We start from the raw sequence: 26932 nt of genomic DNA, 5'->3' as shown, positions 1-26932 counted from the left end.
CCTTGGCTTGATGGAACTTAGTGTCAATGTGCTTGCTTCGCTTATTCTGCCTTTCCAGGGCCACAAAGTCAATGCAGCTGTTGTTGTCCTCGTAGACAGTCGTCGGTTGAACCTGCGGCTCACCAAGGTCTTCCAAGAGCCGTCTCAGCCAAATTGCTTCAACTGCCGCTTCCGAGAGTGCGACATACTCCGCCTCCATCGTAGATGTCGCAACACAGCTCTGTTTTCGACTTCCCCAACTCACTGTTGCCTTGCCGAGTTGGAAGACGAAACCGCTCGTTGACTTTCGGTCTCGTGAGTCCCCTGCCCAGTCGGCATCACTGTAGCCGATGAGCATCAGACTACCTGCTTGTTCACTATCCAGGCGAAGCTCGTACTTATGCGTGCCTAGCAAATAGCGAACAATCCGCTTCAGCTCTGTCCAGTCGGCTTGTGTCGGACAACTGCTCTTCCGACTAAGGATTGATACCGCCGCGGCAATATCCGGTCTGGTGTTCGTGGACAAATACAGTAATGCGCCAACCAAAGAATGATACTGTACATTGTCCGGCAGTGCTTCGCTTTCTTGCTGCCTCCAATAGCCGGTGTCTAGCGGGAATTTCGAAGGCTTCGCTCCGCTAAGACCAAATCGATCCGCTATCTCCTGCACAAATGCTCGCTGGCTAAGCGAAAACACACCAGAACTGTCCTTGGAAATCTTGATACCCAAGAACTGCGACACACTTCCAAGAGCTGTAATTTCGATCTTCTTGCCAAGAGCTGATTCTACTCGTAGAATCTCCGCCTCATCCTTGCACGCAACAATCAAATCGTCGACATACATCAATAAGTATATCCACTCACCGTTAGCCAAACACTTTGAGTACAGACATACATCGGAATTCGACTGCTTGAATCCCAAACCCTGCAGAATCTCCTTCATTGTTGCGTTCCAAACTCGAGCCGCCTGCTTTAAGCCGTACAAGCTGCGGTGGAGTTTGCACACGAAATCTTTCTTTTCTGGCACTGCGTACCCGGGCGGCTGTCTCATATAGATTTCTTCTTGGAGGCTGCCGTTTAGGTAGGCATTCTTGACGTCCACATGCCTTACGTGGAACTTCCGATTACCCGCAATCGTCAGCAAGACCCTAAATGTCGATTGCATAGCTACAGGCGCGAAAACCTCTCCGAAGTCAACACCAGACCGCTGTGCGAAGCCTTGGGCCACCAATCTGGCTTTGAACCGCACAGTCTGACCGGATGAATTCTTTTTCTCCTTAAACACCCACTTTGATCCGATGGCATGGCGACCTTCCGGTAATGGCACGAGAGTCCAAGTTTTGTTCGACTGTAGAGACTCAAACTCCTCGTCCATTGCTGCCACCCACTTTTCTTTGTGAACACTGTTTAACGCTTCCTTATAGGTTTTCGGCTGATATTCACTGGGCTTTGCCACCCCCACTATATAGTCATCCAAGTGTCTTGGTAACACTCCAGCATTGGATCGTCGCGTACGACGACACTCACTTTCACTATCACTTTCACTCATCTCAAAAAACTCTTCGACAGAACTATCTGCCTCTTCAAAACCGCGCAATAAGGGCTCTTCGCGCAAACTGCGCTCTTCTCCGTCACAAATATTCTCCTCCTGTTCCTCTGGAACCAGCTCCCTCTCAGGCTCTTTACCCGACGCCTGAGGAATTCCGCCGATAGTCACAGACTCACGTTGTGCAGGAACATCGGATTCCTTGTACGGACCCGAACCGAGCTCCAAAAAACGAGCATCTCGACTTATCACGATTTTGTTCGTTTGTTTATCGAGGAACCGATATGCTTTCGAACCACAAGCATACCCCACAAAAGTTAACTTCACGGACTTACTGCCGAGTTTTTCGCGCTTCACTTCGGGAATATGGACAAACGCACTACACCCGAACACTTTCAAGTGGCTAACGTCCGGCTTTTCACCACACCACAGTTCGAACGGAGTCTTATTCACAGCACGAGAAGGCAATCGGTTTTGGGTATAGGCCGCTGCCGCCACTGCCTCCCCCCAGTACTGTTTCCCGAGGCCTGAATCAAGGAGCATACAAACCGCCATTTCCTGCAAGTATCGATTGCGGCGTTCGGCCACGCCGTTTTGCTGCGGCGAATAACCCGCAGTCAGCTGCATTTCTATGCCTTCGGCATTGTAGAAATCCTTCAACTCCTTATTCAAAAACTCCCCGCCACGATCAGAACGAATCACTTGTGGCTTTCTACCGAACTTATTCTCCACCATCCGAACGAAGTTTTTTATACAGTTCTTCGTTTCTGCTTTATTTTTGAGCAGATAGAGAATCAAATACCGACTAAAATCATCTATTAACGTAAGAAAGTACTTATGTCCACCAGGAGTAACATTCCGCATAGGACCACACAAATCACTGTGAATCAGCTGCAAAGGTTCGGTAGTCTTCCGCTTTGCCTTTTCCGGGAACGGCAACCGTGCCATTTTACCCTCTAAGCACTCTTCACACACCAGATTTGTTCCGCAGTCTACAAGCTTTAACCCCATCACAAGATCACCTTTCTTAAACTCGTCAAACACTGAAGGATCCCGATGACCAAATCTTCGGTGCCATGTATGCTGGCAGTGCAATGTATGACACTTGCCCTGAGCAATCGCAACACTCTCTGATTGCTTCAGCACATACAACCCGCCACTGCGCTCTCCCACAGCAACCACTCGATCATCGTTGTACACTTTTACACTCTCCTTCGTAAACAAAACACTATACCCTTTATCCGCGATTCGGCTCACTGATAAAAGTCCACTTTCCAAATCAGGAACATAAAGCACTTTTTCTAGATTTACTTCGATGCACTTTCCACTGTTGTCTATTGCACTCACTTTACCGCTTCCTTGTCCGTCCGACTTGGAGCTTTGCCCGTTGGCCATAGACACACTCACACTAAACGATTTATCCATCGTCTCGAAGAACTGCTTATCCGACGTCATGTGGCAGGACGCGCCACTGTCCACCGTCCACGAATGACGAACATCCGGCATCACACTGCAGTGCTTTGCCGAAAAACTAACAGCAGCTGTTTCTTCGGATTCAGCCACCTTCCTGGCTCTAGCTTGCTGTTTCTTCTTGCCAGATGATCTATTCCTTTCCCGGTTCTTCAAGGCTATCCACTCCGGACAATTAGCCTTAAAGTGCCCTGGCTCGTTGCAATGAAAGCAGGTTTTAACACTCGGTGCTCTCTGCGCTTTCAAAACTTGCTCTTCCGTCGAGCGCCCACCGCCCCGATCGGACCGCTTTCGATATTCGTCCAACAACTTTGAACGAATCAGATCCATGGTGATATCGGCATCTGGGCGAGCTTCGAGTGCCGATATCAGAAAATGGTACGAAGCTGGCATGCTTCGGAGCACCATCGCAATCTTCAACTTTTCGTCCAGGTTCAATCCGGCTCCATCCAATCTGGCAAACAGTGCGTCAAGTTCCAACAGATGTTTCTCAACGCATCCTGTTTCCTCCAGCTTTGCATCACAAAGCTTCATCAGCAGACTCAGCTGGGAGCTGACGGACGTTTTTCCATGATACGCCCTCAATGCCTCCCACGTCGCTCGCGCACTTTCGCAGTCCTTGATCAAAGTGTACTGGCTTTGATCAACACAAAGGCAAATTGTCGCTCGCGCTTTGCGATCAGCTGCGGTCCAAGCCCCTGTAACCGGCTCTGGCTTGACATCCACCACGCAATACCAAATGTCGTCTCTCGCCAACAACATTTCCATCTGGAACTTCCAGGTGGCGTAGTTACCGTTCCCCAACTTATCGATCGAAAATTTTCCGGCGTCCGCCATTTTCTTTTTCCGGGAACTGTACGCGACCAAACAAAGAACGTTCCGAAAAACTATTTATTCCGACCGAAACAATCCGTTTTCACGATTTTCGACTGGGCCCACATAACCTGTCGGTGCCCACGACCCGAGAACCCAACGCAGGGAATTATCTTTCGCGTGGAAATAGTAAAAAACCGGGAGGTCGAATAAAAACGCGTGGAATTTTATTTGCTGATTTCTCGCAACTGGTATCGAGTCAATATACGTCACACAGAAGGTGTGAACAAAAGTACATCGTAATGGTATGCGTTTATTGATTAGCGCACTCAGGGATGCCAGTTATCACAACACCGTTACGTTACATTACTTCAATAAGATATAAAGAACTTTGAAAAACTACTTACTCATAGTTGTAGAAGTCCTCCTCGGTCAGGATGCTATCGAAGCCCTTCAGATCTTGCATCAGCTTGGGTAGGAGCGTACCATTTTTGCTGTACAACGCATGGACGCCTTCTTTCGCGATGATCTCCAAGCCGTCGGCCAACGCTAGCCGCTTGATGTACTGGCCTTCCTTCCAGGTGCCATTGGTGGCCGGATTGATAAAGATCTCCCTCAGCGATGGTTCGGCCAGGATTTTTTTCTCCGTTATGCTCAGGATCCTGCCCAAATACTTGGTGACCATATGCCCATTTCGGCAAAGATCAATCGTCGGTTGAACAAGTGCGGACCAATTGAGCTTACCATAGCGCTGGTGTAGGACCCAATAACCTTTCAGTTCACCAGGTACGGCAATCACTAGCCCACGTTTGTCTTTTCCTGAACTGTCATCTTGCTGCACGAGCATATCAACGGTGGCAGCGGCCGGAGCAGTTTCCCGGGCATTTAAAGTTTCCGCATGGTTCTTGGCCGCATCGTAAATGGTAAGAATGAAACCACCACCGAGACCCATGCTCTGGGGACAGGTTACGCCCTCGCAGAAAAGCGTGGCAATGGCGGCATCGGCTGCTGATCCACCCACCCGGAGAATGTTGGCCCCGATGGCGGCACATTCATGTCCATTGGCTGCAACGGCACCGCCACCCTTGTGAGCTGATGCTGCTGTAGCCGTTTCTGCGTCATGGAAGAATCCGATGTAGAGCCCCCCAATCAGAAGCACTGCAATAATAACGGTTACAACGCTGCCAGCCAAAAACTTTTTCCGGCGCGATGTTCTGGAAACAGAAGGATGTCGTTATGATTGATTGTGACTTAAGAACTTAACGGTATTAGTACAGTTTAGCATATCAAGAGTTGGCCAAAAGAAGGAGATTACCTACACCTTTTTTCGTATTACGATGCATAATTATACACCCGATAAAAATTACCTGTTCCAGAATGGCTTGCAGCATGGATATTTCCAAAACCTGTTTGAATGCTGAAAACAAATTTAAGCTATTCTGTACAGTTGTTTTGGTTCCTGTATCCATGCTTAGTTTTTTTTTAAGGTAGAATCACTGATCATACTGACAGGACACTTAGAACAAAAGTTCGATCATTTTCTGTCAAATTTTTTTCGTCAAATTTAGCAGGTTCGCAATACCGACGGTAGGTGGCGAACCTACCATTTTTCCGATACAAATGCCCTGTAGGAAAAATGTACCTGTTAGCCCGATTTTATCGTAGGAATTGCCTTTTTTTTCGAAAGTTGGGTGGCACTTTCTAACTGGGATAGCATTTCTTCAAATCGATCGATGCGCACTCTGGAATCGATATTGCGTACTGTTAGAAAAATTATCCACACGGTAAATTTAGATTATTCAGAGACTGAATAATTTCGATTCAGCGGTCGCATTATGTGTGAAGATGAAAACATCTGAGTTAGAATCCATCAAAATTCTGAGTTGTTTTCATCTATTGACTTTCAAAGCCTGGAACTTAGCGAAGACGCATATGTTTTCTAACAAAACAGATGAAAACAACTCAGAGAGTTCCAAAAACCAGTGTTGATTGTTTGGATGCGATGGTCGGAGACCAGTTGACGAAATTATTTATCACAATAATCAAGGTGAGTACAGCTTTTAATTACATTTACTATTGAGTTAGAAATTAAGTGGTGTCGAAAGGATAAATACAAAATTTAACAAATTTATCTTTTCTTCCAGAAATCTCTACGGAAGCCATCATTCACAACTGTAAGTATAATTTTCTCATAATTTTGAAGTGTAAATGATTTTCACCAATGGTGTTTTCTTTTTCCTTGTCTTTTCAGATCAGGTCAAATTAGACAGAGTATGCCGGCGGGTTAGCGTATCAAGTGAAACAGCCCGTAGTTCCACCGGCTGGATGCGGTCAAATGGCCCGGTGGCACTAATTTTTTTGTGGTAAAAATAAAGCCGACCAGATAAAAATGCACGAATTCATCTTCTAAATACACCGTACATTCGTCTTTTCCTTTTTGAAATCAGAAATTCCATTCAAAACCGCTTCAAAATTTCATAAATTTTTGATTTTTTTTTTTCATTCAGTCGATTCATGAACAAGCCTAAACCACCCTGAACAAAAACAACTCACAATTCGCTAAAACCCCTACAATTCAGTTTTGAGTTTTGCCGCTCTAATCAAAATTTGAGTTTTCCTTGTTTTGGCGCATTTTGAATTGTTTTCCTTCAAATCTGAGTCAAGGAGAATTAGATTGCAACAAACGAAATCGAGAGTCCAGTCAGTATGGATTATGGTCAGTGGTTCACGAACGGATCTCGCATTACGAAATTAGTTTCTTTAACGGACATTTCTTCTGAAGTACATTTCGGATTAGTTGTGTTACACCAATACTAATAAAACGCAAATACGAATTGGTGCGCAAAACACCCAAGCGAAAAAACTCCGAGCGTCCACCCAAGCTGCATTAGATCTGAAGTTAAGTTGTAAAAAGTAGTGGGATTTTTTCTGGCGATTGCGTATCCAACTCATGTGTTATCTCCGGCGCTTGGCCACCTGCTTGAGGTGGCGCGCCACAAAACTGGCATAAAGAGGATTGCTGCTAACACAGTGTCCACCCACTTCCAAAGAAATAAATGCTCTCAGGAACGAGCTCACGGCGAAGAAAATTTTCCCTCTCTTAAAGCTCTGCAGTATGGGGACAAAGATAATTTGTTCCACCGAGTCGGTTTACATAGAAGCCAAACAGTTCCTGCAAGACAAAAATCTAGAGTTTTATACTCATGATTCTCCTGGAAATAAGCTAATGAATGTCATTTTACGTGGTTGTAGTGAATAAGATGTACGTAAAAAAAGGAATTGGTTTTCATGTAGAATTAGAGTTAAAGATATTTAAGAAAAAAAAAAGATTTGGTTAGGTGTATTATTCAATAACCTTTCAAATGAAACGCAATGTTAGGTGTCATGTTTAGGAAATGTAGAGGAGGTCTTCCGGAATTCAGCCCGGTGGACATCATGTCAAAGCTGAAAGCTTCAAAACTTAAACCGATTAATGTTTTCCTAGCGGGCGGAAACTACGATTGGATTGGAAACTACGGGGACACCACACTACTAGCCGAAAGTTCAGTAGTTTCCGAGTCTATAGGAAACGACAGACAGACAGAAATCCATTTATATATATACTAGCTGACCCGGTGTGCTTTGCTACCCCTTCCACGAAAAAAAAAAAATAAGTTCGTTAAAGTTATCATAATCAAAATAAACTTCCCTTTAAATTAAATTTCAACATTATTCAAAAGCAAACTATTTTTCTAGGCATCAGAGCTTCTAAATTATCTTGAGTCTCAACTTAACTAGAAGGTTTGTAGGTTAAGGGCGCCACTCTTGAGAAAAAAAGCGGAATTTTCAATACATAAATAAACCGTTTAAATTAAAAAAAAATGCCCCTTTTGATCCGCGAGAAGTCGAACAGGCAAATTTGCACATAATCTAAAAGTGTGCCAAACTTTATGAAAACACTAAGACATTGGTTTTGTAAATGATATGTATTTTACATTTATTGAATATTGTACAAATAGGAAGCGTATGTCAATAAAATATATCATAAAATTATGTTAAAACTTATTTGTCAGTTCAATACATCTCTCATTATGGCAAAACGCATACGTTCATCAATTTTAGACAAAAATCCGTGTATGGGAGCCCCCATTTTAGGATTCAGAGTGGTTTGAAAGTGTTATAGAGACTATTCCCGGTCTCGACAATGGCTACACACCTAATTTCACATTGTTTGTTCGAATTGTTTCGAATTATTGATAATTTTGTAAGGGGGGCTTCTTTGAATTTAAATGGGTTTGAAAGTATTATAGAAACCATTCCCCGTCTTCAAAATGGCTACACATCAAATTTCACGTTTGTCGGTTCAGTAATTTGGAAAAAAAAATCCGAATTGTGTAAAATTTTTGTTAATTTTGTATAGGAGCCCCCCTCCCCTTTTTGGATTCAGAGGGGTTTGATAGTATTTTGAAAAACATTCCCAGTCTTAAAACGGCTACTCACCAAGTTTCACGTTGATCGGTTCAGAAGTTTCCGAAAATTGTTCGAATTATGAAGGGGGAACCCTCCTTCCTTTTGCCATTTGAAAGTATTTTAGGAACCATCTCCGGCCCTAAAAACTGTTATATGTATACCAATTTTCACAATGATTGGTTCAGTAGTTTTCGAGTCTATAGGGAACAGACAAACAGACGATTTACAAACTTGGTATATTTGAGAAAATTGTTCAATTGTTGAAACACACAATTTTGTCGAACATGTCAAATACATATTTCAACTAAGAAAGGAGATACATATACTACAAAATATAAAAAAAATAATGCCTTTTTCAGTAAGTTATAACCTTAAGAGTTCGGCCGAGTTCGTATAATTTTTAGAGTGGTGTTTGTTGGTCATGTTATTGGCTTTCTATTGATATATAAATTTTCCGTTTGGAATAATATACTAAATCTTCTAGTAAATGGTAATTCAGGTGAAAACTTTTCTGGGAAATGGTTTATTCTGGGCAAAAAAATTCTGGAAATGTGGGTTTCTGGTGATTGAAATTCTGGGAATTTTTCTTTCTGGGCAAAAGTTGAAGTTGGAAATGGAGTACAACCCTTTCCACACTCGTTAAAAACATGACTGAATTTGGAGAATAATTAAAGTTTTGCAATTTATAACCCATTTTTAAACCTTAGGTGGTCAAATGAAAAATTATGAAAACAATGATTGAATTGATCACGGACCCGTCCAGAGATAAAACAAAATGAAAATTACTTTTTAACTAAACATTTTATTCAGTTCACAGAATATTTGAACTTAAGGTAAAGTTATTAAAACAATCTAACATAAAGAGAATAAAAACATCACACAACCAACTGTTGTAACTAAATACAAACAAGGGAATGTTATTTTATGCATTACTTTAACTTGCACCATTCTAGTCCAAAATGGCCGTACTTCCCGATCGTCGCGGGTCGTAGGTTGCCGAAATGGTACCGTCCTGTTCCCGCACGATGGCCGTTAGTGCTGCAAAGCCAGCATCCGGGGCAGCCTCTCGCGTCACGTGACCTCGCTCCTTCAGACCATCGATCACGTCAGGATAGAAACCGTACTCGTACTCGACCGACATTGGCGCCAGCTGGTGGTGAATTCTCTTGTGGTTGATGATCGTTTTCAGGTCTTCACCAAAGTACAACGATCGGAGGATTAGCAGCAGCGAGGCTGTCGTAATTCGGGATCCACCGGCACTGCCAACCACAATCCTAACATTGCCATTGACATCGGTTACTATCGTTGGACTCATCGACGAGAGAGGGCGCTTGCCGGGTTGAATGTAATTGGCTGGGGACGCGCGCAAACCGTAAACGTTGATCACGCCCGGTGTGGAGAAATCGTCCATTTCATCGTTCAGAATGATACCGGTTGAAGAGGACCGGATAAATGCCCCAAGACTGGAAACAAAAAAAAAACATCCGTCGGAACATTCTTCGAAAAAAAAATATTTTTTTGTAAACTTACATATAGTTGATGGTGGACGTTACAGCTACTGCATCCCCATTCGGGGCCAGGATCGAAACATGAGCCGTACCGTGATCTTCCTCGTTGAAATACTCGGCCCCGTAGTGTTCGTACTCCTGGAATGTTTTGTTGTCCCAGATTCCATCCCGCACAAAGGCGGCGTAATTTTTGTTGGTCAACTTGCGGATCAGCTCTTCGATGCCGGGTACGAAGGCCGGATCGCCCAGATGGGTCCGTAGACCGTAGCCATGCTTGAAAGCTTCCACGATCCGGTGCCAGGTCAGGGGATCGTTCCGCAGTTCGTCGTATCCGTCCAGGATGTTCAACATGTAGTTAAGTACGTGGCCACTACCCGGCAGTGGCATTGAGTACACGTGATAGTTGCCCTTCAGTTCAGTGTAGGCTGGTGGAAGCCAGCGGACTCTAAGGAACATAGAACAATCACTAAGCTAAAGGCCTGCTTGACATGTTTTTTCCAGAGTACATAATCAACATATTGAGTTCAACTGCCAACAGAAATGCAAATTAACCCTAATGCGTTTATTCAGGCGTATCGAAAAAGAAAAATCTTCTGGGACCCTCAATAAATTGATGAGTTCGTTAACATTGCACCATTTTTAAAAAAATGGATTCTTCCTAAAAGCTTAGACAAAAAAAAAACTCCCTTTCGAGATCTAGAGGGTAACGTAACTCAAATATGATTATCAGTTAATAGTAAACTACATAAATACATTCTTAGTGTTTGGTATGCGCCGATATTCAAATAAGCTTGAAATGAAGCTGGTCTTTGAATATTGGTTTAAGATTTAAAAATGGTTAAAAATTTAAGAATTAGAAATTTCTATACAAAGCATGCCGCGGTCTATTGCATAGGTCGGCAACCTGCGGCTCTTTGGCTCACTGCGCAAATATTATATATGGGAGAGTGGGATATCGCGGTTCACTTTTTTATTTGTCCCATAACTTCTTTATTTTAAAAGATAAAATGGTAAAAATAAATGGAATGGTTTTTAAAAATTTTAATGTATCATTAGGCATTTGTTTTTTATTTTTTAGTAAACTATTTTCCTCGAATTCTGACTGTTTTAAAAAAAAGTAATATTTTTTAGATTTTGATAAATGATGGGGAATTGTGGGTCACCAAATCCAAATTAAGCAATTTCAGATGATGCAATAAAAAAAAAGAGAGTTGTGTATGGTCGAATAGTTTCGAAAACCTGGTTCGCAAACGTTTTGGCAAAATTCATAACTTTTTTACCATTAGGTAAAAATCAACCAAATTTTGCAAACTTTCTCATTGATGTGTATAGTTTACATGCTGTCAAACTCGAAGTCGTGTTTTTCGATTCAACGAAAATGGAGGTGAAACAACGCAAGCCGAGAGAACTAATTCTTTCCAAACACCTGGAATTTTCTGACCTGTCACACCGGCAGTTGGAAAAATATTGAACATTCACCATTCAACCGTCTCCAGAGTGTTGAAGCGGTTCCAGGAGCAGTTGACGTTGAACCACGGCAAAAGAGCTGGAAGAAAAGCGGGACCCGAGAACAAAAAGACGGAGAGAAAGGTTAAGCGGATGATTAAAGCAAAACCCAACGTCTCAAGTGATGATTTGCCTAAAAAGATCGGCATGTCGCAGAGCTACGTCCAGAATGCAAAGAAGAGAGCTGGACTACATACACACAAGGTAGAAAACTTCCCAAATCGCGATGAGTGGCAACAATCGACGGCTAAAACTCGAGCCGAAATATGAAAGTCGATTTTAAGCAAATTTTTGGGTTGGAGTTTTTCACCGGCAAGAGCAAGTTCGATGTGGACGACAAATTTAAGAAGAAGTAAATATCGAAGTTTCGGACTGAAGAGTGAGCCTTTCGTGACAAAGGGCACAGTAAATGGCGAGATCTATAAATCTGAGTGCCTCAAGAAGCGCCTTTTTCCGTTCTTGCAGCAGCACGACGAAGCTCCGCAGTTTTGGCCAGATTTGGCATCATGCCACTGTTCTAAAATTGTCCTGGAGTGGTATGAGGCCAATTCTGCCCATTTTGTCCCAAAGGACATGAACCTGTCAAACCGTCCGATACTGTGCCCGGAGGAGCAGTACTGAGCAAGAATTATACAGCGGGAACTTCGGAAGAGCAAGAAGATATTCAAAGACGAGAAGAACAAGTTAAGAAAATGAAAAAAAAAAAAACTGAGAAACTGGTACCGGATGACACTGTAAAGACTTTGATGGAGGACATCGAGCGAAAATGCGTTCAAATTTGCACTCAAGGCTCGACAATTTTTTTTTTATTTTTGAAGTAAATGTATATATAAAACTACCCTGAAATTTGGGTTTGATTCTAAACAGTATAAGAAAAATGGCATGACATTTTCGGAGTCGCAATAATTTCGTGTTCGCCCTTTAATGACAACTTATTTATTGAAACTGATCGTGGTACACAGTTAATATATTTTAGAAAGACAAATCTATAGAAATGACGATGGCTCCAGAGAAATGTCTCAGGAGCCACTTTTTAGCCACTTTGCACATTTTTGCATTTTTAGATTGTCAAAGTGCGAAATACAGAATTTTTGACGAATTTCAAAGGTAGCTATTTTGAAACCTTTTTCAATTTGATTTTTTTAGGACACCCACCCATCGTGGATCAAAGTAGTCCGCGGTAACGTAATTTTTACGAAGATTTTCCACTTTGTCCCAACTTACTCAAGAATATTGGAAAAACTAGTGTTTCGGTGCTTTCGAATTTGTGGACAAACTAACACGAGGAAGCCAGATGATATCCAAGATTTCCGTTGTCGGAAGTGAACGAATTAAACCGGTCCAGGGCCGTTGTACTCCCACAGAACTGTTGGATTTCTGAGTTCGAATCTTTAAGATAAGTACCTGTTTTTCATTTTTGTGATTGTATGTGTTGTAACTTACTTGTAACAACTTGTAAGTACCTATATTGCTTTAGTTTGATAGGACAAGTTCAGATTTTTTTTACTTATTATACTTGATTTTTTAGTTTGAAATATTTCTATTGTAAATTCGAAATATTTCTCTGCTGATGGTAGAAAAAATTTTCACAATTATAATTGCTATGTAGGGGAGATGAGGGCATAACGAGCACCCGAGGCATAATGAGAACTACGCTTTTCTACGAAAGTGCGTATTTTCTTAAATAAATTTTCATGAGGATTTGTCTCGTACTTCCTGTAGTGAATAGAGCAAGTGGGATAAATATAAATGCCAGCTATATCAAACAATATTAGGCAATTTAGGAAAATGGAAAATAAGATAGTTTTTAGATCAGTGCAACGAACGCATAATTCCTTCGTAAAAAAAAAAAAAATATTATTAAAAAATATGTATGGAGAAACGCAAAATACAATCTCTCCGCTCTTTCGGATAAGCTGAAAGAGAAGTCAATAACTTATCTCTATACTATTTGAAAGCAGAAAAGAGATAACATAAGTCAACGTTGAAGCTAGCCGGTCAGATACGAGAGCAGCGGAGAGTAACTGGTCATTCTGTTGGTAATTGTTGATTGCGATAGACGTCACAAGTGTTGCTTTAGAAAAATGGACAATCCTACCAAAGCAAATATGGCCGACAAAACCCAAATGGAAGGCGAAGTGGCTTTGGGACACGACAATGGCGCAGGCGGTACCGAAACCGCTCGGTAAGTATTAAAATAAAACCCCAGGCAAAGTGAAATAATTGTTGGAGATCTGACGGAATAGTCACTAGGCCAAGCGTAAAGAGTGAAATCTGTGTTATTGCAAGTGTCGTATAAAACAAAAAAAATCAAGGCAGAGCGAGAGATCTCTAACCGGAAAATGAAATGTAAGGCAGAGCGAGAGATCTCTGACCGGCGAATGAAATGTAAGGCAGAGCGAGAGATCTCTGACCGGCGAATGAAATGTAAGGCAGAGCGAGAGATCTCTGACCTTGGTAAGAAAGAGCGAGAGTTCTCTAGTTGATTTGAAATTTGTGAGCGAGAGTCTCATGTTCAATTTGATACGGAGGAAAAATTAAAAGCAAGTGACAAAGTTTCTGTCAGCTCTCCAAACAATTAAAGAAAATACTTTCATCTCGGTTGAAATCCTGAGACTGAACAGTAAAAAAAAAAAAAAAAAGAGAGAAGCAATGTGTCAATGAAGCTCTAAAAATATATATATTAAGAAAATATGTTCATCTCGGTTTACATCCTGAGACTGAACAGCTAAACTAAACCCTTGGTTTATTAGAATAAAACTTTGGATAATTGTAAGGTCTTGAATTAAAATATTTTTTAATGTTCGTATACTTTGATTACAGTGTATCGAAAAAGAAAACTTCAAAACTGCAACAAGTTTCAAAACAGTTGGATGATGAGAAAGCTGCGAATGCTTCTTTGAAATACGAACTCAAGAAAGCGCGTGAGACTATTCTTTCCCTTCAAACGCGACTGACTAAGCCTTCGCAAGCTCCTTCGGAAATAGATAGCGACGATTTTAATCGTGAACTGGGCCCATCCAGTACCCGGAAACCAACAGCAAGTAATGCAACTGAACATGTACACCGAACACCGAATACCGGATCTTCGATCGAGGAATCACGATTTTTGGCATCCATTAATCAAATGTCCATAGCATCAATTAGCATTCCCGAATGCAGATCAGCTAAGGAGAACGAAGAGATAACTCGGCATTATTTTGAGCAGTGGAAAGAGCTTCTGCAAGATGCTCTTAAGTTAGCTGGAATTGTTGACGAGAGTGTACAGTTTACAATTTTCAAGCTAAAGGCAGGAAGTCGTCTGCTCGAAATATTTCGTAACACGAAATCAGCAAAGGATGACCCCATTGCGGAAAATTTTCCATTCTCAAATGCGTTGAGTCGTTTAAATGCTTATTTTAACTCTGATTCGGATATAATGCTGCAAAGAAGAAGATTAACAATGATGGAACAAGAACCTGGTGAATCCGATTTGTGTTTCATACATCGTGTTGGGACAACCGCACGAATGTGCGATTTCGGAGAAGGCAAGGAGTTCTCTGAAATTGTGAGCACAGTGGCAGCTCACGCTCGAAATAAAGAAGTTCGTGTAACAGCTTTAGAAATGCTAGGTGGTGATGGGAAATTCACTGACCTGGTTGATAAAGTGCGAAAAATCGAAACTATTAGATTAAACGAACAGTTCTTTGAGATGAAACACGGAAAACAAACGTCAGCTGCAATTGCGCACATTTCTAGTGCGGATAAAGTATCATCGGTACCATCTGGATCTTGGCAATCGAATTCTGGTCAGCGCGGACGAGCACGTAACCGTTTTATGGGAACTCGTAATACGAACGTATGGAACCCACGTTGGAAAGCTGCTCCTTTCCGACAGCGACAGCTGGATCAGGAACCACAGGAACGTTGCGCTCGATGCAATAGTTGGCATCACTCATCATCCCAGTGCGATGCCGTTAACAAACAATGTTATAAATGCCGAGATTATGGTCACATTCAACGTGCGTGCCCTGGAATATTTCAGAAGCCCTTATCCACATCATTTCGAACAGGTGAAAAACGACAGCTAGAATCTACCGAACAACTTATCGAAACGAAGAAAATAGCACTAGTAGAGAAAACCGAAGATGAACTTACAGCCGAAGCAAACGTACGTGTAAATATCGACTAAACTAAGTATACTTGTTTTTATTTTTTATTAGAATTAATTTTTAATTATTTTTTTTTGCGCAACCATTTAATTTTCGGGACAGTGAAATACATTTGTTAGAATTACATTCATTTTAATGACACTTATCAAGAATTAATTAAAGATAACTGAATTCAACTAGAAAACTGATTCATTTTTTTGATATTCCATTGATGTAATTAAACAGGCTCCCATTGCAAACATCTCTGTAAATTCTGGTTCCAACTACTCGGCAGAAGATGGCATGATTACAGTTCAACTAGCGGGATTGACTTGTAGTTTCTTGATAGACTCTGGAGCACAAGTTAACACTGTGACAACAGAAATATTCGATAAGTTATTAGAGAGAGAGCAATCAAGAGTACAATTGTACAATATCAGTAGCACATCCGACATACCGTTGAAAGCATATGCAAGTAAAAAGCCAATCGACGTTAGAGGCACGTTCGAAGCACCGCTTTTTATTTCAGTCAACCGCCCGGTGTTGGTAGAAAAATTTTACGTTATCGAAGCATGTAAATCCTTGTTGAGTAGAACCACAGCCTTGCGGTATAGCATCCTGATGATGGGAGTTAATGTTCCTGTTAACGAAAACAACCTCCAAAACTTCAAAACCGAGGCTGGGGAAATTGCTGTTGTAGATTGCTCCCAACCATTTCCGAAATTCAATATAGCACCTGTTAAGATTGATTACGACAGATCAGTTCAACCATGTAGAAACATATTTATGAATATTCCGGTTGCATTAAAACCGCTAGTTGAACAACGTTTGAATCAACTGGTATTAGCAGATATAATTGAAACAGTTACCATTGAGATGGATGTATCGTTTTGCTCCTCTCTGATTGTCGTCCCTAAGGGGAAAGACGATATTCGTCTAGTAATAGACCTCAGAGGACCTAACAAATATATTCACAGAACACCATTTAGTATGCCTACTTTGGAAAGTATTTTGGCGGACCTGGATGGCGCGACATGGTATTCGACAATTGATTTGTCCAACGCGTACTTCCATGTGGAGTTAGACGAAGGCTCGAGACACCTCACCAACTTTTTCACGGAGTTTGGGATGTTCCGGTGTAAAAGATTATGTTTTGGTTTAACTAACGCACCGGACATCTTCCAAGAGATAATGCAGCGAGTAATCCTGGCAGGCTGCAATGGAGTTAAAAATTATCTCGATGATATCTTGGTGTACGGTAAAAGCAAACAGGAACATGATACTCATTTGTCCGCAGTACTCGAACAGCTTTCTGCCCATAACGTCAGAATCAATCACAGCAAATGCGTGTTCGGAAGTCAAAACGTCAAATTCTTGGGATTCACTCTTACGGCATCCGGTTGGATGATTGAAGAAGAGAAACTCAACGCTATCAAACATTTCAGAACACCAGAGACCTGTGGGGAAGTAAAAAGTTGTAATGAACCACTTTATTTGAAAAAAATAACTGACAGCATATGCAACAACTAATTGACGCTCCCTCGTTTCAAGGGGCAGCGAGGTCGCGTTCACAAAATATTTATCTTTACTCCGTTACACACCTTTCATCTCTGCAGCGATATTCGTGGATTTCGAGAACATCCTATCCTCACACACACTTCTGTCCTAAAGAATGCTATACGCATAGCCGTTGATCAAGAACGATTCTTTTGTTCTAGTGTTTGTCGTTTGGGCCCATCAGGGGCTCTTTCTTTTATTCCCAGAACGTTCGACGGAACGGAGTGTTCGCGCGTATCCGCCGTTTTTGCCCACAAAAATAACGTGGAAAAATTAGATTTTCGGAAAACCTAAACCCAAGTCAAACGGGAATAGGTAATATATTAGTAGTTCGTTAGGACAGTTGTTGTGCCAAGTTGTAAGAGCTAGAGCGGATAAAAGAACGAACGAAAAGTAAGTTGAAAAAAAAACCACGTGGTGCGATCTGAACCAATCTAAGTCCTTTTTTCTACGTAAATTCAAAGGAAAGAGACGCTGTGCAGTCTCGTTTGTGCGTTCTGGAGGAACCTGAACCAACGGTGCGTGGTTTGGTTCGAGAATCAAGGTAAATGACCTTTTTCTAAAATAAGGTGTGATAGGTCTAACCTCAAAATACGTTTAGCAGGATTGTAAATCCCACTAAACGTGGGTGCTAGTCAGGGATACTAGCCTGTAGAACGAGTCCGGTCCCGGTCCCGAGGCCAAAGAAGTATCCGACTAATTCCGGTTTTCGGCTAAGTCAAACCTAGTTCCGAATCAGTTCTTTCACGGGACTCCTGCCAAAACCTGGGAATATTTCGCTTTGTCAAGCAACTTGCTTCGTGTGACGGAAGTCGAATTTCGTGGTGTCACCCGCTGTAATAGGCCGATTCGATCGTAAACATCGTACAGCGAGAGCCTTCGACACTCGTGTCGCATCAATCAAATCCGTATTGCAAGAAGACTGGCTTCTTTTTGAAGACGACCGTCAGCTGAGATCCTGTTTCACCGGTTCGTGTTTAGAACCCAACTGTATCGTGAGGTGGCTACAGCCTGGTGGGTTCCATAAACCCGGAGAATATCGAGCTACGTGTGTTTTACTCGGACGCGAGTACACGAGCCGATTTACCATCAGCAAACCTTCCAAGGCAGTTTAGTCGAGCCCGAATCGACAAGGTGGATCGATTCACCAACAGGAAGGAACTACTACGAGGGAGTTCGCCGCATCGTTCCAGAGGAAGCAGAATGAAAAACATTCTAAGGTCAGATCAAACCATTATATTTACCTTACAACTACCTTTTATCTACCATATATAACTATGTATAACAGTTAGGAAAGGGGCCCCCCAAAAGTTTAGTAGAGAGAATATAAAGATGTAAACTGTAAAAAAATTTGCTCGTCACTTGGTTTTCTGAGAACGTTCTGTAGATACTTTCATTTAACTTTTTTTTAGTCCGTATGCAATTGAATTTTTCTAGATTGGTCGGCCTGTTCCAACCTTTCCAATCCTTAAGTTTTTGGTTTCCATTGAGTGGGACTGAATTGATTAAAGGTTTACGTTTGAGTCACTACTTGAAACCCGCCTTGGGAGTCTTAAGCCGGTGTGAACTCGTACCCTCAGCCTTCCCTTGGGGAAGTGGCGCCTTAACAAGCTGTTGGTATTGCTGACGCGAACTAAATCGTTACAAAGTTTCCTCGGATTATTAACCTTCACAGACAAATTTATTCTACATAGAGCTACAAAAACAGATAGATTGAGAACGCTCGCCAAATCTGAAAAATTCTATTGGACACCAGAAGAGGAAAAGGAATTTCAATATTTAAAAAATAAGGCTTTGGAAAATATTAAAAGACTAGGATATTATTGCCCCTCGGATAAAACAGAGTTAATAGTAGATGCTTCCTCTATCGGACTTGGAGCTGTGCTCGTCCAATATAATAAAGCTGGCACTCCAAGGTTAATAGCTTGTGCGTCCAAGGCGTTGTCATCAGTCGAAAAGAAATATCCCCAGACTCACAAGGAGGCGCTGGCTGTTGTTTGGGGAGTAGAGCGATTTTCATTTTATTTAATGAATCTATCGTTCACCATTCTAACGGACGCCGAGGCAAATCAATTCATCTTTAATGGCTTACATCGAATTGGAAAAAGGGCTGTTTCAAGAGCCGAAGCATGGGCCCTAAGACTTCAACCTTATGATTTTGAGATCTCGAGGGTTGCAGGTAAGCATACTTGATTTAGTTTAACGCCTATTCAGTAGATCCAATTTCAGGCAAAGATAACGTAGCAGACGCACTTTCACGGCTAATCCAGCAAACACAAAGTGATGTGCCATTTGAAGAAGACAATGGAAATCATATTTTGTTCACCCTAGATGCAGGCAATATGGAAATAACACTTGGAGAAGTGGAGGCTGAAGCCGATCATGACGATGAATTGCTGACTTTATGCGAAGCTCTGGATTCAGGCAAATGGCCAACAACCTTAAAGAAATATGAACCGCACAAGAAAAATCTTCATCATTTAGGTATGTTGGTTTTCAAAAATGATCGTATTGTACTCCCTGCTGTATTGCGACAGAAGGCAATGAAATCCGCTCATTGTGGTCATGTAGGCCAGGTCGCAATGAAGCGGATTATGCGTGAATTTTTCTGGTGGCCGGGAATGGCAACAGAGGTGGAAAAGTATGTTAAAGGGTGCAACACATGCTCTCTTCTTTCTAAAAAATGTCCCCCGGTACCACTGTCTAGTCGAGAACTGCCTATGGAACCATGGGAGATAATACAAATCGATTTTTTGAATTTACCTGGATTTGGATCTGGCGATTTCCTGATAACAGTGGACACATATTCTAGATATTTGAATATAGTGGAAATGAAAAATAAGGATGCTGAATCAACGAACACTGCTCTCTGCGAGGTGTTCAAATTATGGGGACTGCCGCGTGTTATACAAAGCGACAATGGACCCCCATTTAAGAGTACGGCTTTTATAAGTTTCTGGGAAACAAAAGGAGTGCGGATTAATAAATCGATTCCACTCAGTCCACAGTCGAACGGATTAGTTGAACGGCACAATCAAGCTGTTATTAAAGCTGTATCAGCAGCGAAATTAGATAGCGTTAACTGGAGGATGGCATTAAATAAGTATGTGCACCATCATAATACTTTGATCCCACACTCACGCCTCAATGTCACCCCGTTCGAGTTGATGGTGGGAAGAAAATTTCGTGGAACATTTCCAAGTTTATGGAATGATTTCAATAGGAAAACTTTAGATCGCACTGATATAAGAGAGAAAGATGCTGCAGCTAAACTGGCTAGTAAGCAATATGCCGATTCTGCTAGAGGAGCCAAGGAATCATCAGTTCAGATTGGAGACAAAGTATATCTCGCAAAAGAAAGAAAATCCAAAATTGATCCTACCTTCTCTTCGGAGCGATTCCAAGTTGTAGCACGTCATGGAGCAAAGGTTGTGGTGATGAGTCCGACTGGAGTTGAGTATGAGCGCAATGTTCGAGATGTTAAGAAAGTTGATTGGAGTAACATGCCTGACGGGGACGAAACAGCGGAACAACGAATCCCGGATTTAGCAGCTAGAGGTTCCAGCCCTGAAGGTTCAGTCCGGGCTCAACGCATCACTAGAAGACCGGCAAGATTTGGAGATCAATTTGTGTACTCCATATTCAACTGAATCTTCTGTTGTATAACTAAACTTTCTTTTGTATCACTAAATCTTATAAACAAAAAACTAGTTATTCGAACTACGACGAGACGAGATTACTAAAATCGAGAAAACAAACAGCTGATCAATGACTTGAATGAATGTTGACATTTTAAACACGCTAAAAATTTTAAATCCACTTTTGAGTTGTTCACTGCGAAATAAGAAAACATTGCACACAAATTTGAGTTTCCTCAGAATAGGACGTTATGATTAAAGAAAGATACGAAAATGTATTGCTTGAAATTTTTAAATAAATATGAAGGAGTATTTATAGAAACGATCGCTTGGATTGACTAGGCCGCGAGTTCAGTCTATGTTAAACAAATTTTATCAATAAATGATAGGTTGAGGTTGTTCTGGAAAAAGTTACTATTTATTAAACAAAATATGTGAGGCAATTTAAAAGAAAATAAATAAATTTGGGATTAAAAAAAAAAAAAAAAAAACTTTAAACGTATTTGTACTGATGAAAAGATTTGAATAAAGCAAAAAGGGAGTGTAGACAAGGAGAGTATTGTAGTGAATAGAGCAAGTGGGATAAATATAAATGCCAGCTATATCAAACAATATTAGGCAATTTAGGAAAATGGAAAATAAGATAGTTTTTAGATCAGTGCAACGAACGCATAATTCCTTCGTAAAAAAAAAAAAAATATTATTAAAAAATATGTATGGAGAAACGCAAAATACAATCTCTCCGCTCTTTCGGATAAGCTGAAAGAGAAGTCAATAACTTATCTCTATACTATTTGAAAGCAGAAAAGAGATAACATAAGTCAACGTTGAAGCTAGCCGGTCAGATACGAGAGCAGCGGAGAGTAACTGGTCATTCTGTTGGTAATTGTTGATTGCGATAGACGTCACAAGTGTTGCTTTAGAAAAATGGACAATCCTACCAAAGCAAATATGGCCGACAAAACCCAAATGGAAGGCGAAGTGGCTTTGGGACACGACACTTCCTATAGTATTAATTTTTCACAAAAAAAGGAATCTCCTTATCATCTTTACAGAGATATTTAAAAAAAAAACTAGCTTGGTTCTAAAGTTACGAAAATATTATAATTTTTGAGCACCACGAAATAAGCTCTTATGATCTTAAAATAACCTTGATCAATAATTGTTGCGACGTAACGCTCAGCCGTTACCGCTCGTTTAGAGTAGCAGTGTAGGGCGTATACAAACAGAAATGATTGACAGATTTAGCTGATAGTAGGAATTGAAGAGAAGAAAGAAAAGGTTAAGAGAGACAGGAAGAGGATTGAAATTGAGGAAAACGTGAGTTTGATAGTAGGAAGCATTAAATCATAATTTGCTAAAAAGTCAAAGTTGTGGTAATATCCCATTGTAAACTCTTGTGTCCAAGTGACCATTTCCGGACTTTCTGAATAAGTCGTAAGCACTTTGAACTGTTTTTTGAAAAACACTTTGTTAAAACTTACTTTATTAAAATGTATAGGTTAGCTAAACTGGATACCGATTAAGTCGGGATAGTTTCCTACGCAATACCGTAAAGTATTTTCCTCGGTTGTTCTACGATATTAGCTTAGGAAGCAGGAATATATCGTGAGTAATTTTAAACTTAATTTGCGAAACATTTATTGATAAAATTTTATAACCTAAAATTATAGGTTAGAACAAGTGTGGTAACCAATCTTAAATTCTACGTTGTGCGCTAAAAATAGGATAACGCCACTAAAATTGTAAGTTAACAATATTTCACTTTCTTGAAGTTACCAAATTCTAATTGAATTCCCTAAAATCTACAGCTTAAAAGCGACAATAAATTTGTTCAGCTATCCAGAAGTGGCGTTTCATTCCACCGCGACAACAATAATGTACGCACTGCAACATGATGTACACATTGTTTCTCAATTTTTACCATCATAAAATTTTTGATTTTTCACTTTTATCAATTTTAAAACACGTTTTTACTTAAATTTGTTGACTAGGGGCATATAGAGCACCATATTATCGAGGCATAATGAGCATTTTCTGCCGTAGAATCTAGCAGCGAATTAAAATTGATTTAAAGCGCCACACCTTGACTAGTTTTCATCCGACAATTTAGCCTATTGGTAAGGTGTCGGAGAGGTAATCAAAAGACTAGAGTTGAATTTCTGTTCGAGGTGATTTTTTTTCCATTCACAATTCATGATCGATTTTTTTATTGTTACATTATACGGCTAGTAGCATCATCCTCCGAACAAAGCACTTAATGTATGAGCGTGCGTGAATTGTTTGTATTCTACAAACAGATCTAGATTATTTTGTTATTGCTTTGTTTGATGAATCTACGACTCACCTGACTTCATCAAATTGAATTCGCTGCTAGATTCCCCGGCAAAAACGCACATCTTGCTCTGATTAATGGTGCTCATACTGCCTCAGGGGGGGTTCTCATTATGCCTCCACAGTGGCTGGTTTTCAGCTTTTGGCAATTTTTTTTAAAATGCATTTTTTAACGTTTTCATCTAGTTTTTCACGTTTCAGCCCGTTAGGGAATAGGCTTTTCAAGTGTCTGAACACGAAACAATAATGTAACCTCCATATTATAGCTATTTTCTATGGTTAAATAACCGTTTTCCTTAAGGTGACCATTATGCCCCCATCTCCCCTACGAGCTTTATCTAAATGCGCGCATTAGATTTGAAAAGTTTATGCTTGAAAAGCTCACAATGTTATCTTTTTGAGTTGATATTTTTCGGTGATTGTTGAGCCAAACAATAACAATTTCTTAACGTTTCGGCCTACTGAACGATTTCAGCCATCTTCAGAAAAACTGTATTCAGGTAAAAATATACAAAATTTAAATTAACACTCTTAATTTACACAATATATCTTAAAATAACTTCACTTTTCTCCACTTACAAATTGTATCGCCATGTGCTTCCGTAACGGCTGTCTTATTTAATTTGAATCCAAAATTAAAACCGCTTCTAAAAGCTGGTGTCCAGCATTCTCGGCGTCGGTGTCGGCGTCGTCGTAATGTCAGCTGGAATCCTCGTGTTTGAGGTCGTCGTGTTTAAATTTGTCGCTTTCGTTTTGAATTGAGGCGTCTCTCTAAGTTTTTTTTTATTATTGAGCTATATATTTTCGAAATTTTAATGGAATCTTGTTTGATGTTTACTGCATTTCCTTTCTCTAGTTTTATGCGTAATGTTTCAGCTGTTTTCCTTTTCCCTTCTTCATTTACTCTCTCTAAAATATATGCTTTCTCGAAGTTAAATTTGTGATTTTGTTCGAGGGCATGTTGTGTTAATCCTGTATGAGGCTTGTTTTATGGTTTTTAATCCGTTTTTCCAGAGTTTGTGATGTTTGGCCACACTATTCTTTGCCGTATTCACATGGGATTGAGTAAACCACATTTGTTTGTTTTAATTTTGATATTTGGTCTTTAGTTTTGGTGAATAGGCAAGTTTTGATTTTGTGAATTGGTCTCGAAGAGACAATAAGGTCATGTTTTCTAAGTAGTCTGATGACCTCTGCTGACAATAAAAAAAAAACCGAAACTTGGCTATTTACCAAAACTAAAGACCAAATATCAAAATTAAAACAAACAAATGTGGTTTACTCAATCCCATGTGAATGCGGCAAAGAATAGTATGGCCAAACATCACAAACTCTGGAAAAACGGATTAAAAACCATAAAACAAGCCTCAAACAAAGCACCATAGCCACAGGATTAACACAACATGCCCTCGAACAAAATCACAAATTTAACTTCGAGAAAGCATATATTTTAGAGAGAGTAAATGAAGAAGGGAAAAGGAAAACAGCTGAAACATTACACATAAAACTAGAGAAAGGAAATGCAGTAAACATCAAACAAGATTCCATTGAAATTTCGAAAATATATAGCTCAATAATAAAAAAAACTTAGAGAGACGCCTCAATTCAAAACGAAAGCGACAAACTTAAACACGACGACCTCAAACACGAGGATTCCAGCTGACATCACGACGACGCCGAGAATGCTGGACACCAGCTTTTAGAAGCGGTTTAAATTTTGGATTCAAATTAAATAAGACAGCCGTAACGGAAGCACACGGCGATACAATTTGTAAGTGGAGAAAAGTGAAGTAATTTTAAGACATATTGTGTAAATTAAAAGTATTAATTTAAATTTTGTATATTTTTACCTGAATAGTTTTTCTGAAGATGGCTGAAATTGTTCAGTAGGCCGAAACGTTAAGAAATTGTTATTATTTGGCTCAACAATCACCGAGAAATATCAACTCAAAAAGATAACAGCAACTGGCGGTGAACAAAAATCGTAAACAAAAGCTAACAATATCACAGATTTGAAGGTCGCAAGGTTCAAAACTTAATTTATTGATTTCAGGTAAAGGTGTTGAAATTTGATATTTTTCTATACTAATAAACAGTTTTCAACTACGTAAATATAACTACTAACACACTTTCGAGTTTCCATTCAATAGAATGTAACTAACAAGAAAAAACAAATTCGCCAAAATTTTTCATCTCAACACAAGTGGTACAAATGATTTGACAGTTATTTACTTCTTCTGATTTTAACGTTTTTAGAATTAAAAATCATTTCTTTGATTATTATTCTTTTAATATCGAATCATTTTAACACTAAACATACCGACACTTTGTCTATACCTATTCATACCGCGAGCGGTCCAATGACGGCCTACACTGTTTTCGCTAAAACTTTCTTGCTTTTCAACAGATTTTTTTTTAATTTATAGTTTTGAAAAGCCTATAATGTGACTCAAACATTCTCAGACAATTTTCAGCTACGAACAATTATCTCAAAGTTATTTTAAGTCCAAGAATTTTTTATGAAAAAACTTGCTTCAGGAAAATTGCTATAAATCAATTATTAAGTGCTCGGAAAAAAATCACTTAGTGCCTGAGAAAGCTGAAGTTAGAAGCTACATATATGCTGTACATAGCAAAAATTTTTAAATTTTTTTTTTGAGATCATGGCCACAAAAAATGTAAAAAAATGTGTAAAACCCGTACTTTTCAATCAATTAACTGACACAGCTGTTCCTGTTACAGTAGAAAAAAGAATTGGAAAGTTGACGTAATTTGCCACATTTTGGCATCTTTAGATTTTTGGAATACGAAGTACATAATTTATGACGAATTTTCAAAGGTAGCTGTTTTTCGAACTTTTCATCAAATCGGATTTTTTGAAACAATTCATACACATTAATTCAGCTTTGCACTGGATTTTGAGTATGTTATCGTAAGGTTTAGTATTCTTAATATATATAATATTAGACTGAGTCGATTTGGGGTCATTTTTGAATTTCTCAAACCCTGGGGTCTTAAAAGCTTCGTTTTGGTCCAAAACTCACCCATGATTTTTTGCAGAATTTTTAAGGAACGTTTACATGAGTAAATTTGAACTTTTAGGTTTGTATGGGAAAATTGGATATTTTGTACTGAAAAATCAACATCATTTTTGTTTCTTCTGTGGAACCGAGCCTGCTAATGGTTTTTGTGCCAATTTATAAATTTCTTACAGGAAATTTTCCGCTGAACAACTTTGTCGAATATCACAACTTCGTATCTTTTTAAACAAAAAAGTTATTAGCTGTTTAACAGTGGTATGTCTTTTTGGATTGATAAACCATGAATTCAATTGACACCACTGCTGGGTGCCTAGCGAAGAATTGCAAGACCACTTTTCATGCCATACTTCGTGGGGCACAAGCAGTGGTGTCAATTGAATTCATGGTTTATCAATCCAAAAAGACATAAACCTTTTAAACAGCTAATAACTTTTTTGTCTAAAAAGATACGAAGTTATGTTATTCGACAAAGTTGTTCAGCGAAAAATTTCCTGTAAGAAGTTTATAAATTGGCACAAAAACCATTAGCAGGCTCGGTTCCACAGAAGAAACAAAAATGATGTTGATTTTTCAGTACAAAATATCCAATTTTCCCATACAAACCTTAAAAGTTCAAATTTACTCATGTAAACGTTACTTAAAAATTCTGCAAAAAAACATGGATGAGTTTTGGACCAAAACGAAGCTTTTAAGACCCCAGGGTTTGAGAAATTCAAAAATGACCCCAAATCGACTCAGTCTAATATAATATATCACTCTAAATATTAATTCAGTAGAAAATAAGATTATCAAAATCAGTTTTTGAAGTATGAAGCTTCTGGAACTTAATTTTTATTAATTTACTCTTGAATGGCAAGTTATTATTCACATTTTCAATTTTAGTTGTTCTGAATCGAATGAAATAGTTACAAAATTGAACAAATCAATTGAAGAAAGTGAAAATCGATTTTTTCTTCATGTA

General features: G+C 39.7%; 1 protein-coding gene and 1 long non-coding RNA gene across 2 annotated transcripts in view; one reads left to right on the top strand and one right to left on the bottom strand.

Moving 5' to 3' along the window:
• LOC129740333 (glutathione hydrolase 1 proenzyme-like) overlaps nucleotides 1-26932 on the bottom strand; it is a 61214-nt gene that overhangs the window by 1724 nt on the left and 32558 nt on the right. The window contains exons 3-4 of the mRNA XM_055731983.1: nucleotides 9788-10210; nucleotides 4216-5022 (exon numbers count right to left, since the gene is read on the bottom strand). Of these exons, the coding sequence (XP_055587958.1) occupies nucleotides 4216-5022; nucleotides 9788-10210 (1230 nt within the window). The remainder of the gene's footprint in view (nucleotides 1-4215; nucleotides 5023-9787; nucleotides 10211-26932) is intronic.
• LOC129740334 (uncharacterized) lies at nucleotides 16904-18554 on the top strand. The gene is made up of 3 exons (XR_008736206.1): nucleotides 16904-17351; nucleotides 17423-17502; nucleotides 17560-18554. It is a non-coding gene; the product is annotated as an uncharacterized LOC129740334 (long non-coding RNA).

The sequence above is a fragment of the Uranotaenia lowii genome, chromosome 1, assembly GCF_029784155.1.
Source record: "Uranotaenia lowii strain MFRU-FL chromosome 1, ASM2978415v1, whole genome shotgun sequence".
Taxonomy (NCBI): domain Eukaryota; kingdom Metazoa; phylum Arthropoda; class Insecta; order Diptera; family Culicidae; genus Uranotaenia; species Uranotaenia lowii.
Note: the sequence above shows the minus strand (reverse complement) of the source record. Positions and strands in the feature narration are given on the sequence as shown.